Genomic DNA, 14,661 nt, shown 5'->3' on the forward strand with positions numbered 1-14,661 from the left:
GTCACGAGTTTGGTGACTCCTCCTTCGGTCCGTACTGTGCATGGGCTTCGGCTCCATCCTCAGATTGTTTTTCGCCAACAGGGAAATGATGGAGCTTGGTAATCACAGTGAGAAACCCATGTGTGTAGTATCTAAATAAGATGTACTGGAACGGATACAGGTAGCCGGGGAGGCGGGTGGGCGTGTACAACTCTGCAGCTCTACATGCCAAGAACAGATGCATACTGGTAAGTAGCATATTCCGTTCGAGGCATATGAGCTGCAGATTGTACACTTAGCATAGATTATATAGCAGTACCCAACCCTAGCGGCGACCACCGGTATCCGTTGCAGTGGTTTGAAATAGTGTCTTTAGTACAGCCTGGCCCACTCTAGCTTGCTGCTTGGAATGCACATCTACACAGTAATGTTTTGTGAAGGTGTGCGGTGTAGACCATGTGGCTGCTTTGCAGATGTCATCTAAGGGTATATTCCCTAGAAAGGCCATAGAAGCCCCTAACTTTCTTGTAGAATGGGCTTTAGGCGGAACAGATAATGTTCTTTTAGCCTTTTGGTAGCAAATCTGTATGCATTTTACAATCCACCTAGCTATCCCTGATTTAGAAATGGGGTTGCCTTTATGTGGTGGAGAGAAGGAGACGAACAATTGTTTAGTCTTCCTGAAGGGTTGCGTTCTTTGTATGTAGTATAGCAAGGCCCTTTTTACATCGAGTGTGTGTAAGGCTCTTTCTGCAACAGATTGAGGTTGCGAGAAGAAGACGGGTAATTCCACCGATTGATTGAGATGGAAGGGGGAAATGACCTTGGGCAGGAACTTCGGATTTGTGCGAAGTATGACCTTGCTGTGATGTATTTGTATGAAGGGTTCCTGTATAGTGAACGCTTGTATTTCACCAACCCTTCTAAGGGAAGTGATAGCTACGAGAAAAGCTGTTTTCCAGGTGAGAAACTGTAGCTCGCATTTATGCATTGGTTCGAAGGGCAGACCCATTAGTCGTGTAAGAACTAAATTTAGATTCCATACAGGGGAAGGTGGTGCCCTGGGAGGAATTACTCGTTTAAGGCCTTCCATGAAGGCTTTAATAGCGGGCACTCTGAAGAGAGATAAATGCTGTCTGTTTTGTAGATAAGCAGCGATCGCTGCTAGGTGTAGGCGTATGGATGAATATGCCAGGTTACACCTGTGAAGATGGAGCAGATAGCATATGATGTGCTGTATGGATGCATCTAAAGGGTTGATTGTATTGTTACGGCAGTAAATAACAAATCTTTTCCACTTTGCGGCATAACATGCTCTAGTGGTAGGACGTCTGGCTTCCATGATGATGTTCATGCAATCAGGGGGAAGGTTAAGGTATCCGAATTCTAGGATTTCAGGAGCCAGATCGCCAGGTTGAGCTGAGCTGGGTCCGGGTGCCTGATTTCTCCATGGTTCTGGGTTAGGAGGCATGGGGATAGGTGCAGTTTTTGATGTGGTACCACTGATAGTTGTAGTAGCGTGGTGTACCACGGCTGCCTGGCCCACGTCGGAGCTACCAGAATGAGTGTGAGGGAGTGCTGTTGTAGCTTCCTGACCACTAATGGAATTAGTGGGAGAGGTGGAAAGGCGTATGCAAATCTGCCTGACCAGTTCATCCATATCGCATTGCCCTTGGACAATGGGTGTGGGTATCTGGCGGCGAAGCTTGGGCATTTTTTGTTTTCGTGGGTGGCGAAGAGGTCTATCTGAGGATGCCCCCACTGTTGGAAGAATGGCTGAAGAACTTGCGGATGCAGTTCCCATTCGTGTAGTTGTTGCGTTTGTCTGCTGAGCAGATCTGCCATGGTGTTTTGTACGCCTGGAACGTGTTGTGCCAGGAGAAAGATGTTTTGGGGAATTGCCCATCTCCATATGCTCTGGGCTAAGCGGGAGAGCTGGGGAGAGTGTGTCCCCCCCTGTTTTTGGATATAATACATTGCAGTCATGTTGTCTGTGCGAATGAGGACTGCTTTGCCCGAAATCTGTTTTTGGAAAGATTTTAGGGCTAGAAAGATCGCCAAGAGCTCCAGATGGTTGATGTGGAGCAATTTTTGCTGTGGCGTCCATAGACCTTGCATTGTGAGGTGTAGGAGGTGTGCTCCCCAGCCGGAGAGCGATGCGTCCGCTGTTAGAATCACCTGAGGAACCGGGTCCAGGAACGGCCGCCCTTTGGAAAGGTTTGTGGTGTTCCACCACTGCAGAGAGTGATGTGTGCGGCCGTCCACCAACACCAGATCCGTCAGCTGACCCTGGGCCTGGTTCCACTGTTGTGCTAGGCACTCTTGAAGTGGACGCATGTGTAGTCTTGCATGGGGCACTATAAAGATGCAAGACGCCATCATTCCTATGAGTTTCATGAACACTCTTGCTGGAAGAGAGTGTTGGGGAAGGAATGTTTTGCGTAAGGCTTGAATGCTTGTGATTCTGGCTGTGTTTGGATAGGCAATACCTTTGGAGGTGTCTATAGTGGCCCCGAGATATTGCTTTGTGTGAGATGGTATGAGGTGGGACTTTTGGTAGTTCACCGTGAAGCCTAGCTGGTGGAGCAGTTGGATGGTGCTGTTTGTATGCTGCACGCATTGGTGATAAGACGCGGCTTTTATCAGCCAGTCGTCTAAGTAAGGGAAGACGTGAATGTGTTGACGTCTGAGGTGTGCTGCTACTACCGCTAGGCATTTGGTAAACACTCGTGGTGCGGTGGTGACCCCGAAGGGGAGAACCGTGAATTGGTAATGTTGCCCGTCCACCACGAACCTGAGGTATTTCCTGTGAGAGGGGTGTATTGGAATGTGAAAGTATGCGTCTTTCAGATCCAAGGTTGTGAGAAACTCTCCCTGACAGAGGAGCGGGAGGACTTGTTGTAGGGTGACCATATGGAAATGGTCTGAATGTATGTAGGCATTTAGAAGCCGGAGGTCCAGAATGGGCCTGAGGGTTCCGTCTTTCTTTGGTATTAGGAAATATAGGGAGTAAACCCCTAGATTATGCTGATTGATGGGGACCTGCTCTATAGCGTGTTTTTGGAGGAGGGAGAGTACCTCCTGTTTGAGCAGTGTGGAATGTTCTTGAGACATTGGGCGGTGCCTTGGTGGGATATTGGGTGGGGTAGATGTTAGCTCGAAACAGTACCCTGACCGAATGATTTGGGTCACCCATTTGTCCGATGTTATGGACTCCCATGCGTGGATAAAGTTTTGTAGTCTGCCCCCGACCGGAGTGGAATGGTCTGGGGGGAGCGGAGGGAAGTCATTGTGTGGGCGGGGTGGCAGAACGGGTGTTGTTAGTTTTGCCCCTGCCCTTATTGTTGTTGCCTCTGTAACCACCCCTTTGGTTGCCCTTTGAAAAGGTATTTTGAGGAGGGGATTTGTAGGAGGTAGAGGTGCTATCGGTGGAGAAGCCTCTGCCTGTGCCACGAAAGGAGGAGCGTCGAAAGGAACGTTTAGACGCTTGTGTTTGGAGTGCCCCCATAGACTTTGCTGTGTCTGTGTCCTTTTTCATCTTTTCCAACGCTTCGTCTACCTTGGGCCCAAAGAGAGTTTGTTGGTCAAAGGGGTGATTGAGTATGGACGCCTGGACTTCAGGCTTAAACCCTGAGATCCTGAGCCAGGCATGGCGACGAAGCAGGACACTGGTATTTATGGCTCTAGAAGCAGTGTCGGCTGCATCGAGGGCACACTTAATGGAGGTGTTTGTAATGAGTTTACCCTCCTGTATAAGCTCATGAGCCCTACGCTTGTGTTTCTCGGGGAGGTGCTGCATAAGAGCCTCAAGTTCGTCGTAGTGTGCTCTGTCATAGCGCGCAAGTAGCGCTTGTGTGTTTGCAATGCGCCACATGTTTGCAGCTTGAGAGGCGGTGCGCTTGCCAGACGCGTCTAGGAGTTTGGATTCCTTGTCTGGCGGTGGGGCTTCTCCTGAGGACTGGGAGTTAGCCCGCTTTCTAGCTGTAGAGACAACTAGGGAATCTAAGGGAGCAGGGCCCTTAATGTATGCAGGGTCTGTGGGTGCTTTTTCTCTATTCTAGGGTTTAGTACCCTGGCCCTGACAGGGTCTTTGAACACCTCTGCGGCATGCTTGGTGACACCCTTAAGCATGGGTAAGATAGAGGTGGATTTGTCCTGTATGTCGAATGTATCCAGTAAGAAGTCGTCTTCCACTGGTTCAGTGTGCATGTCCACCCCATGGTAGTGTGCTGCTCTCTGCACTAAATGATGGAACCCTAAGGAGTCCTCTGGAGGAGACGGCCTGGATGGGTACAGGTCGTCCTGAGGAATATCGGGTACATCAGGGTTATTGTAATCCTCCCACGGGTCTGGGGTCCCTGGTGGAGTGGGATCCATTGGGGCGTCCGCCGGATAATTGTCCGGGTCCCCGTCGTCCGGATCTGTGGACGGGAGCCGGAGAGTAGTGAGGTAAAGGTGGCAGAGACCTGGGAGGGGGAGGGGGTGGAGGAGGTGGAGGAGGTAGGGGAGGTGGTAGTGGGGAGGGCACTCTGAGGGGAGAAGTAGCAGAGTCCTTCCGTTTGGGTGGTGGAGGAGGAGCCGGAGTATCAAGGCGTCTTTTCTTGATAAATAAAGTCAATAGTCCAGTCTTTGGATCTTTGGACAGAGTCTTTTGTAAAGGGTCTGGTGTAAACAGAGCCAATGGCGTCGAATCGTCCGTCGGCACCGGTGATTTCGGAACCGAGGACTTCGATGGTTTGTGTGCGCCATGCTTTTTTGGGGCCTCCGGTTTTTTCGGCGTCGAAGGAGTTTTCGGCGCCGGAGCGTCGGTGCCGACAGATTTGTGTTTGTGTTTGGTCGGCACCGAGAGTCCAGGCTTCGGCACCGGTGGCTTCGGAGTCGAGCTGGATATTGCTTTCTTCGGTGCCGGATGCTGTTTTTCGGCACCGGGCGTCGGCTGGCTCGATCCCGAGCTGCCGTGAGACTTGAGGCTTCGACACCGGGCCCGAAGGTGGGGTGATCGAAGCTTTGGTCTTGGTTTTGCCCAGGCCGGCAGGCGAGGGAGTAACCTGAGTCTCTTTGGTTTTGGGCGCGGGGGTGGGAGGGGGGCACAGTACTCACGGCCCGCTGCGCCGGTGTGATGTCCTCCATGTCGGAGTCGTCGGCCTCGGAAGCGCTGACGACGTCTTCCTCCTGCTCGGTGTGTAGTTGCCCCGAAGCTTCGGCGCCGTCTCCGAAGATGTCCGGTGGAGCTGCAGACGATGAGTGCGCCATGGTGCGTCGAGCTTTTCGATCCCGGATGGTTTTCTTCGATCGAAAAGACTTACAGGCGGGGCAGTCTCTGGCCTCGTGTTCTGGAGAGAGGCAAAGATTACACACCTGATGGAGGTCGGTGTGGGGAAATTTAGACCCACATTTTGGGCACTTTTTGAAAGGAGTCCTTTCCATCGGCCGGGACCGGAGTCGAGGAGGGCCCGAAGGCCGGTGCCGATGTACGGGATGGAGAAAAGTGCCGCTTCGAGAGATGAAGATGATGATGAAGAAACTCGAAGAAACGAGGATTTTCCGTCGAGGCTGGAACCGTAGAAGTTCGAAGCCGGAGCACGAAGTATCACATCCGAGCCCGATGGCGGAAAAAAACAATCTGAGGATGGAGCCGAAGCCCATGCGCAGTACGGACCGAAGGAGGAGTCACCAAACTCGTGACTTCCAAAGACTGTCCAAGAAGAAAAACAAACTGCAAACATCCGGGCCCAACACCAGATGGCGATCTATGCTAAGTGTACAATCTGCAGCTCATATGCCTCGAACATACATTTATAAAATAAACTATTCTGGTGGAACAAATTGTGAGACAAAATAAGATCTTTAGGTTTCTATTTTTGTGGCGGAAGTTCAAAAACCATGTCTTTGTAGTACCATAGATTTCTATGAAGTACAATTAATTTGTGCATATATTTATTGCAGGTCTATTAAGATGCCTTTGTCACATGGTACCTTAAACCAATCACTGCTTTTTAGCCAAATGCTACAAAAGTTGTTGGGTTTATAGTTTCACATTTCTAAGCATAGGTATAGGGCCGTAAATCTAAGTATGCCAAGCTGAAATAGTTAAAAAGACAAGACTAGATGCGGGTGTAGTGTTAAGCAACTGAATGCCAGCTGGCCAACTGGGTGCATCATAAACACAGAATAAACCCAAATCCTCTGAAAAACGGCAGAAGAGCATGAGGAGTCAGGAGGCCGAGACCTAGCTTACCTTTGTAGTTCACCTAGCTCCCCGTTGGGTGAAGAGGTAGTACTCTGCCGCAGGAAGTTCTGCTTTAGGTTGAGATGAGTGAGATCTTGGCTGTAGAACAGGTTGGCGGGCAGGTGTTCCAGACTGCAGCAAGACAGGTCTACTGAACTAATACGTTGTGAAGCCACCTTAAAAAAAGAAAAAACATTCAATGTTAGTTCACAACATTCGAAAAATAAACTTTATTCCAAAAAGTAATGCACAACAGTACAATGTTCAATTTTTGGGAAAAGACTAAAAGTTTGCAATTACAATACATCGTGTTCATAAAACTGCACACCAGGGTCATATAATGCAAATAGAAAATGTGGTATCAAATGTACAAGTCTGTGTTATTTATATAATGTATGCCTATTTTATACCTGGTTTTATTATAGCTCAAGTCATTCGAAACTGCAGAATAACACTTCAGCTTAAAAAAGAAATCCCACACATTACAAATCACAATGTACACAGTCGATGAAGCTGCAGCAGCAATAATCATCAATTACTCTGTTTTGCAATCCATTATCATTTCAAAGCAGGGATGTGGCAAACTAAATATGTAAAACTGCTAATGGCAGGGGAAAGGGGAGAGAGTGTAAAGCAAAATAAAAAAAAATGCATTTATTCAACATATGTGGATACAAAATAAAATGAATAGCCAACTGAAAAGACTTTCAGTAATGCACAACAGTACAATGTTCAATTTTTGGGAAAAGACTAAAAGTTTGCAATTACAATACATCGTGTTCATAAAACTGCACACCAGGGTCATATAATGCAAATAGAAAATGTGGTATCAAATGTACAAGTCTGTGTTATTTATATAATGTATGCCTATTTTATACCTGGTTTTATTATAGCTCAAGTCATTCGAAACTGCAGAATAACACTTCAGCTTAAAAAAGAAATCCCACACATTACAAATCACAATGTACACAGTCGATGAAGCTGCAGCAGCAATAATCATCAATTACTCTGTTTTGCAATCCATTATCATTTCAAAGCAGGGATGTGGCAAACTAAATATGTAAAACTGCTAATGGCAGGGGAAAGGGGAGAGAGTGTAAAGCAAAATAAAAAAAATGCATTTATTCAACATATGTGGATACAAAATAAAATGAATAGCCAACTGAAAAGACTTTCAGCTAATCAATAAAACAATGTCTTGTTTTAAGACTACTTTGACAAACACCTGAGAAAATCTGATTACTGGTTACTCGAATAAGAAAAAAAAAAGAGACACGTGTTCACTGCCTTGATTTATTCATTCCAGAATACAACATGGGCAATGTTCACAGTTTAGAATTCACAGATAAACGGCAGCCTTTCATCTATATTTAGGCTGTAATGTGGTACATGCATGTAAAAATACTTCTGCCGTCGATGGAAAGTGCGGCTTGCATTTTCTTGCACTCAATAATCATGACGAATTCCACTGAAGATTGTATTTAATCCTGCTGAGACTGCTCGTTCTGTTAGAGGATTACACGGCATTTTCCACCAGTAACTCGATGTAAAATTACGTTAAACAAAGTAAAAACAAACCTACATGAAAAAAGCTTTAAAACTAAAAATTCATCCCCGTTCCCGATTTAAATATTGTCACAACCAAGAACATATCAGCATTCGCTCATGTTTTAAATAAAGGTCTTAGCGAGCATAGATTGCTGTAATATACTTCACACTATCTCAAGCAGGCAGGCAGTATTACACTAACACACGGCTCCACCGCCTTTCATTAAAGTGAGCAATTCGTTGGTCCACCCAAACATGCGACAAGAAGGCGACAATCTGATGACTGAGGAGGAACGAAACATTTCAACAGCCATCAAAATTCCACACTCGTGCCTCTTGTAATAACCGCTTTTTTAAGGAGCCAAATTATCAAAGTGTAGTGAGAGCGCCTTAATGAACTCCACTCCATGGGCATGACGTCAGACTGCAACAGTGCTTGAAATGGAAAATAGGAAGTGTAAGTACCCTATACCAGAGTACCTGCTTGTTTCAGAAAAGTTCCGGCACTCTCCAATTAAAAGTATTGCACCTCTGTTGAGAAGTACAGGTACTCTCCCTCTCAAAATGAAGTGCAGGTAATCCGTACCGGACAGTCCCGGCCCCTCTAAAGCACTGGACTGTACTAAACCAAGTAAGCGCATACATACCAGTAATGTCAATTCAAACTATGCAAGGATTACTGCTCATGCACTACAGAAACCAAATAGGGGTGTGTGACAAAGAACCAGGGAAGCAGGAGGCTTGGCTTTCAAGTTGGAAACACATGTAGCCCTCACCGAGCTCAACAAATTGACGGTGGGTATTCTGTGAAGTGGCTTTTAACAAATACAAATTCTAAGGAAATATTTTCACTGAAATGTAATGAGCAAAAAGGATCAACAGATAGCAGTACGAAAAGTATGAATGGGATCAGGCTGTGCAGGTCGTAATGCAAGATCGAAGCCAGGTGAGACCACGAGCAAGGCTGTGCAGGAGTCTCAATAGATGCCAATAGTATGGTGACACTATGGACAGGCTAGTAAACACTTTGTGGTGAAGGGCACACCGCTAAAAGTGGGATAATGGTGTTTCTAGATGGGGTGATAGAAAGTCCCAATGGTTCTAGCAAATACAATTTCCTAGACACTGCTTCATCTTTAATGCAGGAAAGCACGTCTGTTCAATGCTCTTTCCGACAGTGAAAAAATTAGGAAAAGATTTTAGTACAATTATATTTTCAAGTACTTCATTATAAGATCAATCACAGTGTTAAAACCTGAAAGCAATGAGCAAGGGTCAAACAGTCCGAGAGGTGGTGTCGGAGACAACATCATAACTTTCTGGATGAAAACTTAAAACTAAAGGGTCTGAATTGGAAGAGTAGGTTTCGTTTGGAAGAGTAGGTTTCTTTTTCGTTATATACCCACTACCAATATTTCCAAAAAAAACTCTTTCAATTCTTCCATATTCTCTGTGTTTTTCAAAATGTCTGCCTTTGTTTAATCAATATTTTTATTACCACTTCTCCCTCATCTGCTAACATATTAGTTACTTTAATTTTATTACTGTAGTGGTCTCAACGCCTGTTCGCTTTGTCGACATCTTCTAAATATAGCAATGGCCCAATGGCCGCAAGACAAAGCAGGATCAGCCCCATCCCAGACCGCAGCATGTTTAATAAGATTTAGCACATTTCTTTCCCACTTTATTAGTAAACTCAAGCTGGGAGGGGGGGGGGGGGTACACTCAATCACTCAATGATCAAGGCACACTTCTCTACAGTAGAATACTTCCAGATTGTACAACATTCAAAGGGCATGTTGAGTTTGTGCAGGGAGCGTTAAATCTCACTCCATTCCATAGCGGAGGTAAAGATTTACATCAGCTGTGAAGAACTACCTTACTTTAAGTTCACAATTATAGAGCATTAGATACCCTCTGGCTACAACCATGCCTGTGCCAAAGAGCATATGGCCTCAGAAGACAGATGCTGCTAGGCAGTCTATGAAGAAAAAGTATGACTACACCAAACCTAGGACAGTGACATAAGCCAGCACAGTAACTTTCGCGGTTCATAAAACTCGAGTCGAACATAGAAAAAGTTATAACAAAAGAGCAGAGACATGTGATTCACCTGAAAAGGGACACAAATTCTAACCAGTGACTAGCAAATTTGAATAGTCCCTCTCCTTTATGGGTGTACTGAATGAGCAGCAAGCATGGGGATAGGTATCAATGATTCAATTTAAATTTGTCTGTTCTTTAGTTGCCAAAGATATGGCTGCAGAGGTTACACTGAAAACTTAATAAATGTAATGTAACTCTGATTTGTTTCGGCTATGTTTTTAGGTCGAGCCTGGGCAGCGCATGCGCTGCTCTGCGAGGCAGGTTGTATTCAGGTAGGGACTTGAAGCTCCACCCACATTGTTCATTGGCTTGTGTCATTGTCCGCTGTAAACTGTGGCTGTTCGTTGGTCGATAAGCTTAGTAGTCCCTCCTTAGTACCGCCTTGTCTTATTTTGTAACCTCCCATGGCAATACCCAGTTACGTGTGTTACTCGGTAGGCTTTAATTACAGCGTCCGAGCACTATTTCCTCAAATAGCTTTGTCATGCCTGCTGTTGCAGGCAGGACACGCGCTCTCCTAACTTAAAAAAATAAAAATAAAATTATAGCACGGGCACTGAACGCATTGACATTTACATTTACATTTGCAATGCAATAGGTCTCGCATTTGCGAGAGTTTAAGTTATTGGCATTGGAAATGACAATGTCTTATTTTTCCGTTTTAAAAACAACACATCAATAAAAGGCATTGTCATTTACAATGCCAATAGCTCAAACTCTCGTAAATGCGAGACCTTTTGCATTACAAATGCTTATTTTATTTGTTTGAGCATGGCACCAAAGAAACAACAGTTTCAGCATACAAGTGTAAAAAAGACATTACTCAACTTCGGGTTCATTGTTATCTTTGTCTAGAAACCAGAATTTTAGTTTAACCTGGCGTCACTAAAACCACAAATGCCCTCAATCACTTGTTGATCACTAAATCATGCCCAATAATGTCTTTGTGTAAACTAAAGCAAGTAAATCTGCACCCTCAAAGAAAGAGGGCTGCATAAATGCCGTGACACTGGATAACCCAGTCTTCCACAATATCCTGATTAACGACTACAATTGGTTCAGAATGTCAATGCTGGTTGGCCACTGTTTCCGGGCACGTTACTCTACAACCACCAGGCTGGGCTCTCTTCACTGCACCCGATCAAGGATATGGAAACCTTCAGAGTCCTGGGCCTTCCCTGCAGATAAAGCTTAAGCTTAAGTTTTACCGAGAAACTGTGCAGAAATAAATATGCACTAGACGAGCAAGAAGATCAATGCACTGGATTGTTTCTCGGAGTAATCCATTAACATAAAGGTTGCAGAACTTTCACACTGTGGAGCAAAATTCCTCTTCATGTTGTCAGACATCTAACCAGGTCTGCTCTAGAACATCCCCCCCCCCCCCACAACAGACTGACACATTCGACAATTTAAATTTAGCACCATGGGTGTTTGCAGTGACAAGAAACCTTATTGGGTAAACGTGTAGTCTATTGAATAAAATCATCATGAATATTGGCATGTCAGCTCTTTCACAGAAGAATGAATGTAAGGACTAACGAGCATTAGCTGGGTTAGAATCATCAGAGAATGAAGAAAACCTGATCAATTCCGCACTAGACACAGAGGAGGCCATTGGAGTCTTGACTTCCACTGTATTTCTCACTCTTCACTGCCTGATTGAGACCAATTTCAAACCTAATCATCCGTAACGCATTGCAGAGTTCAATACACACCAGCTTTACCTAGACTCAATACGTTGTCATTTTGCCAAATTAAGAGGTAAAAGCATCTGAAGTTCGGATAGCCCCCTCCCCACTCTATATTCGAGAGCAGCATTAGTTTGTCCTGCAGAGCCACTTTCACCATGACCTGTTCACTTTGGGGGGGTGATTTCATGGAGTAAAAAGCTCGTCCAATCACTGAGGAGTAATAAGTAGACTGACTGGCATAACAAACTTTAATCACCTGTCCAGATCATTTAAAACTAAGTTCTTTCCAAGCAAGAAATCTTCTATCAAATCAATTTTATTTTTAAAATAGGAAATATGAATACATTCGTTCTAGCTATAGGCAGCAAATGCACCTTGGGCTTTAAGTCAAATGGAGAAACGAAACTTACTTCTTGTACCAACCAAACCCCTGGCGGCTCCTTATGCACATTGTCTTATCTGTGAGAAAGTACCCTTTTAGTAGTTAGAGCAAGATTAGCCAGTGCTGCAACGCAACTTATATTAAGGACTTAACTTTCATTCCCTCAAATTCTTGCAAAATGATGCAATCTTAAGGGGAAAAAAGGACTGCTGGAGCTCTTTGGCCTGCAGCAGCGACTTAAGCCTTTACGAAGATATTTCTGGACAAGGCATAACATGGCTTGATGCATGGAACAATGAGTCTAAATAAGTTCTCTTTTTTAACAGCCTTTCCTTTCCCCTTATTACAGTTCCAATGCAAGTATGCAGGCGTATAGTCATACAAAGTATTTGGATTGAAACGATCTTCACAGCTCTCGGGGCTCCTGGGATTTGCAAGCCCCCTATAATCTTTCAGAAAATAATGTAAAGTCATCACACAAAGTTTCAAGATCACATGTTCCAGTCCCTTGATGCCATATCGGACACTCAGCAGTCCCTGAATGTTCCAGAGTCTATCAGACTAGTAGATGTATCTAAGCTCCCTACTGTGCTAATAACACCTGCTTAGCACAATACTGAGCAGCTAAAAGGATTCTTTTCTACAACCCCATACAGTCCCCCGTATCCTCTCCACTAAGATGCTACATTGGTTAGGAGGTATCTGTAGAACTGTCTTACTCCACTGCCCCCTATATTTCCACCCAATACTCTAGAATGTGGAGGCAGCTCAAGAAAATTGGAGCAATTTATCCTACCTTATTAAATGGAAACAGAAGCTCTAATGTAAAAACAAAATCCAGGTTGCTAGATCGGTGAAGAGAGTCGCCTTATGTTCTAGGTAAAGTGGGGCGTGACATATCCAAAACTGCTTCTGCCCTCCTAACCACAAATGTGAAAAAGGCACTTTAATCTTTTGGGGCCCCAAAGAAGAATCCAGGATGTACTCTGGGGAGATTATCCAGGCCACTGGCATATTACAAGTCAAAATATAAACCAGCATAAGCGTTAGCAAGTCATCTGCACCCTCATCACTATGCTATACAGGTAGAAGCCCTTGTTTAGCAGAGTCTGACCTAAAGATACCATCTATCTTCCAGATGTACTGCTGGCAGAGGAGCCAGAACAAAGGCGGGGGCTGTCCTCCCCAATTGAAAGTGCATTCATTTGTAATGATATATCAGAACACAGGGTGAAGGCTAGCCAAAGATGGGTCTGAATTTGAGGCCAAAGCCATATTCACCAGAGGCTGAATCAATGGAAGGACAACTGGTAATGCCTGCAGAAGAGCAGTAAAGGCAAAGCTAGGGGTTCTTGTTGGAGCGGGCTAACTTAATTCAGGGTCAGCTAGCGTCAAAGACCTACCAACGTAAATTCAATTGAAGACCCCACCAGCTTAATGGGGCCAGAAGGCATGAAAGAGGGAGGCAGGGTGAATTGGAAGATTTGCAGCAAGCCCTCCTTAAACAACGCACCTTACTGAGGAGCTGATGGATGACCCCAGGAACTGGAATGCATAGGCTTCAGATTCAACATCGGATCTGAAGAGGAAGGCAAAGTCAGTATCAGATCTCTGGAACGTAGAAAACCCGACTTTTCTCTAGTGTGAGACAAGATGTCTAAGAGCCTCATTTACCTTTCATATGCTTCTTTTTTACTTGTCTTTTGACTTTGCCTTACCTTACGAGGGTGATCTAGGTTGGGATTAATCCCACTTCTTATGTTTGATTTCATAAAGTTTTGCTTTCAATGCATCAGGGCACAATTCTCATAACACTTGGAGACATGTTTGGTGCCGAGACACAACAGGCAGACAGGGTGCGGGTCTGTAATTGTATTTTCAGCATACACAATAGGATTTGAAATATGGCTTCTTTAGAAGCGAACTCACAGCAAAGTGCTAAAATCTGAACCCAAACTGCTTTGGATCCACTTTGAAGTACATGTAAAAAGAGGAACTGGCTTTCCGTGCACAGAGGTGTTGCCTAATCATGGCTCTGTCTCATGTACAGAAGCAAGACTCCATTTGACAGAGCTACCAGCTGGCACCTGGAGCTACTTCAAGATGATTCATAACATGAGGAAATCTCTGCCTGGAAGTATCTACAAAAGACCAGCATTTTTAAATAAAAGTGCATCCTTCACCTGAAATCTCTTTTCAGTTGCAGTGAAATCAATCAAAAAACGTATTCTGAGCCAAGCTTACTTTGACCACTCGATACTTCATGACTAACACCTCATGTTGACAGTGCACACCATTCTTTCATGCGTAGCTTGTCACGCGAGCACTACTCATGCTTTTTCTAGAGATCTGCAAAAGGGCTTTAAATTAGAAATTGACGGTTTTAAAATTGTACAATTCATTTAAAAAAAATTTGCAATCCTACAGAGATAGGGCTGCTCAAATGCTAAACTTCAGTCCCTCCCACTATTGAACATCAGAGCGGTCTCGCAAGCCATGCAACATTTTAATTCTCGAGCCAGCTCCTCCATGAACCTGGGTGTGCCGGCTTTCCCCAGGGAGGATAGGGCGTGGATCTCTACATGGAGACAAGTAATCAGCAAATCTGTGCCGGCTCATCCACTCCACCCTCCTGCTGGAAAAGCAAACTAGCTGTAAACAACTTCCACGTACAGTGCACCGTTAACTGGTCTACTTCACGTTATCCCTAAACAACAGTGTCC

At 44.9% G+C, this 14,661-nt stretch overlaps 1 protein-coding gene across 1 annotated transcript in view; it reads right to left on the minus strand.

Moving 5' to 3' along the window:
- PHLPP1 (PH domain and leucine rich repeat protein phosphatase 1) overlaps positions 1-14,661 on the minus strand; it is a 520,000-nt gene that overhangs the window by 288,207 nt on the left and 217,132 nt on the right. The window contains exon 4 of the mRNA XM_085606901.1: positions 6,218-6,384. Coding sequence (XP_085463027.1) covers positions 6,218-6,384 — 167 coding nt within the window. The remainder of the gene's footprint in view (positions 1-6,217; positions 6,385-14,661) is intronic.

This window comes from Triturus cristatus, chromosome 5_2 (assembly GCF_964204655.1).
Source record: "Triturus cristatus chromosome 5_2, aTriCri1.1, whole genome shotgun sequence".
NCBI lineage: Eukaryota > Metazoa > Chordata > Amphibia > Caudata > Salamandridae > Triturus > Triturus cristatus.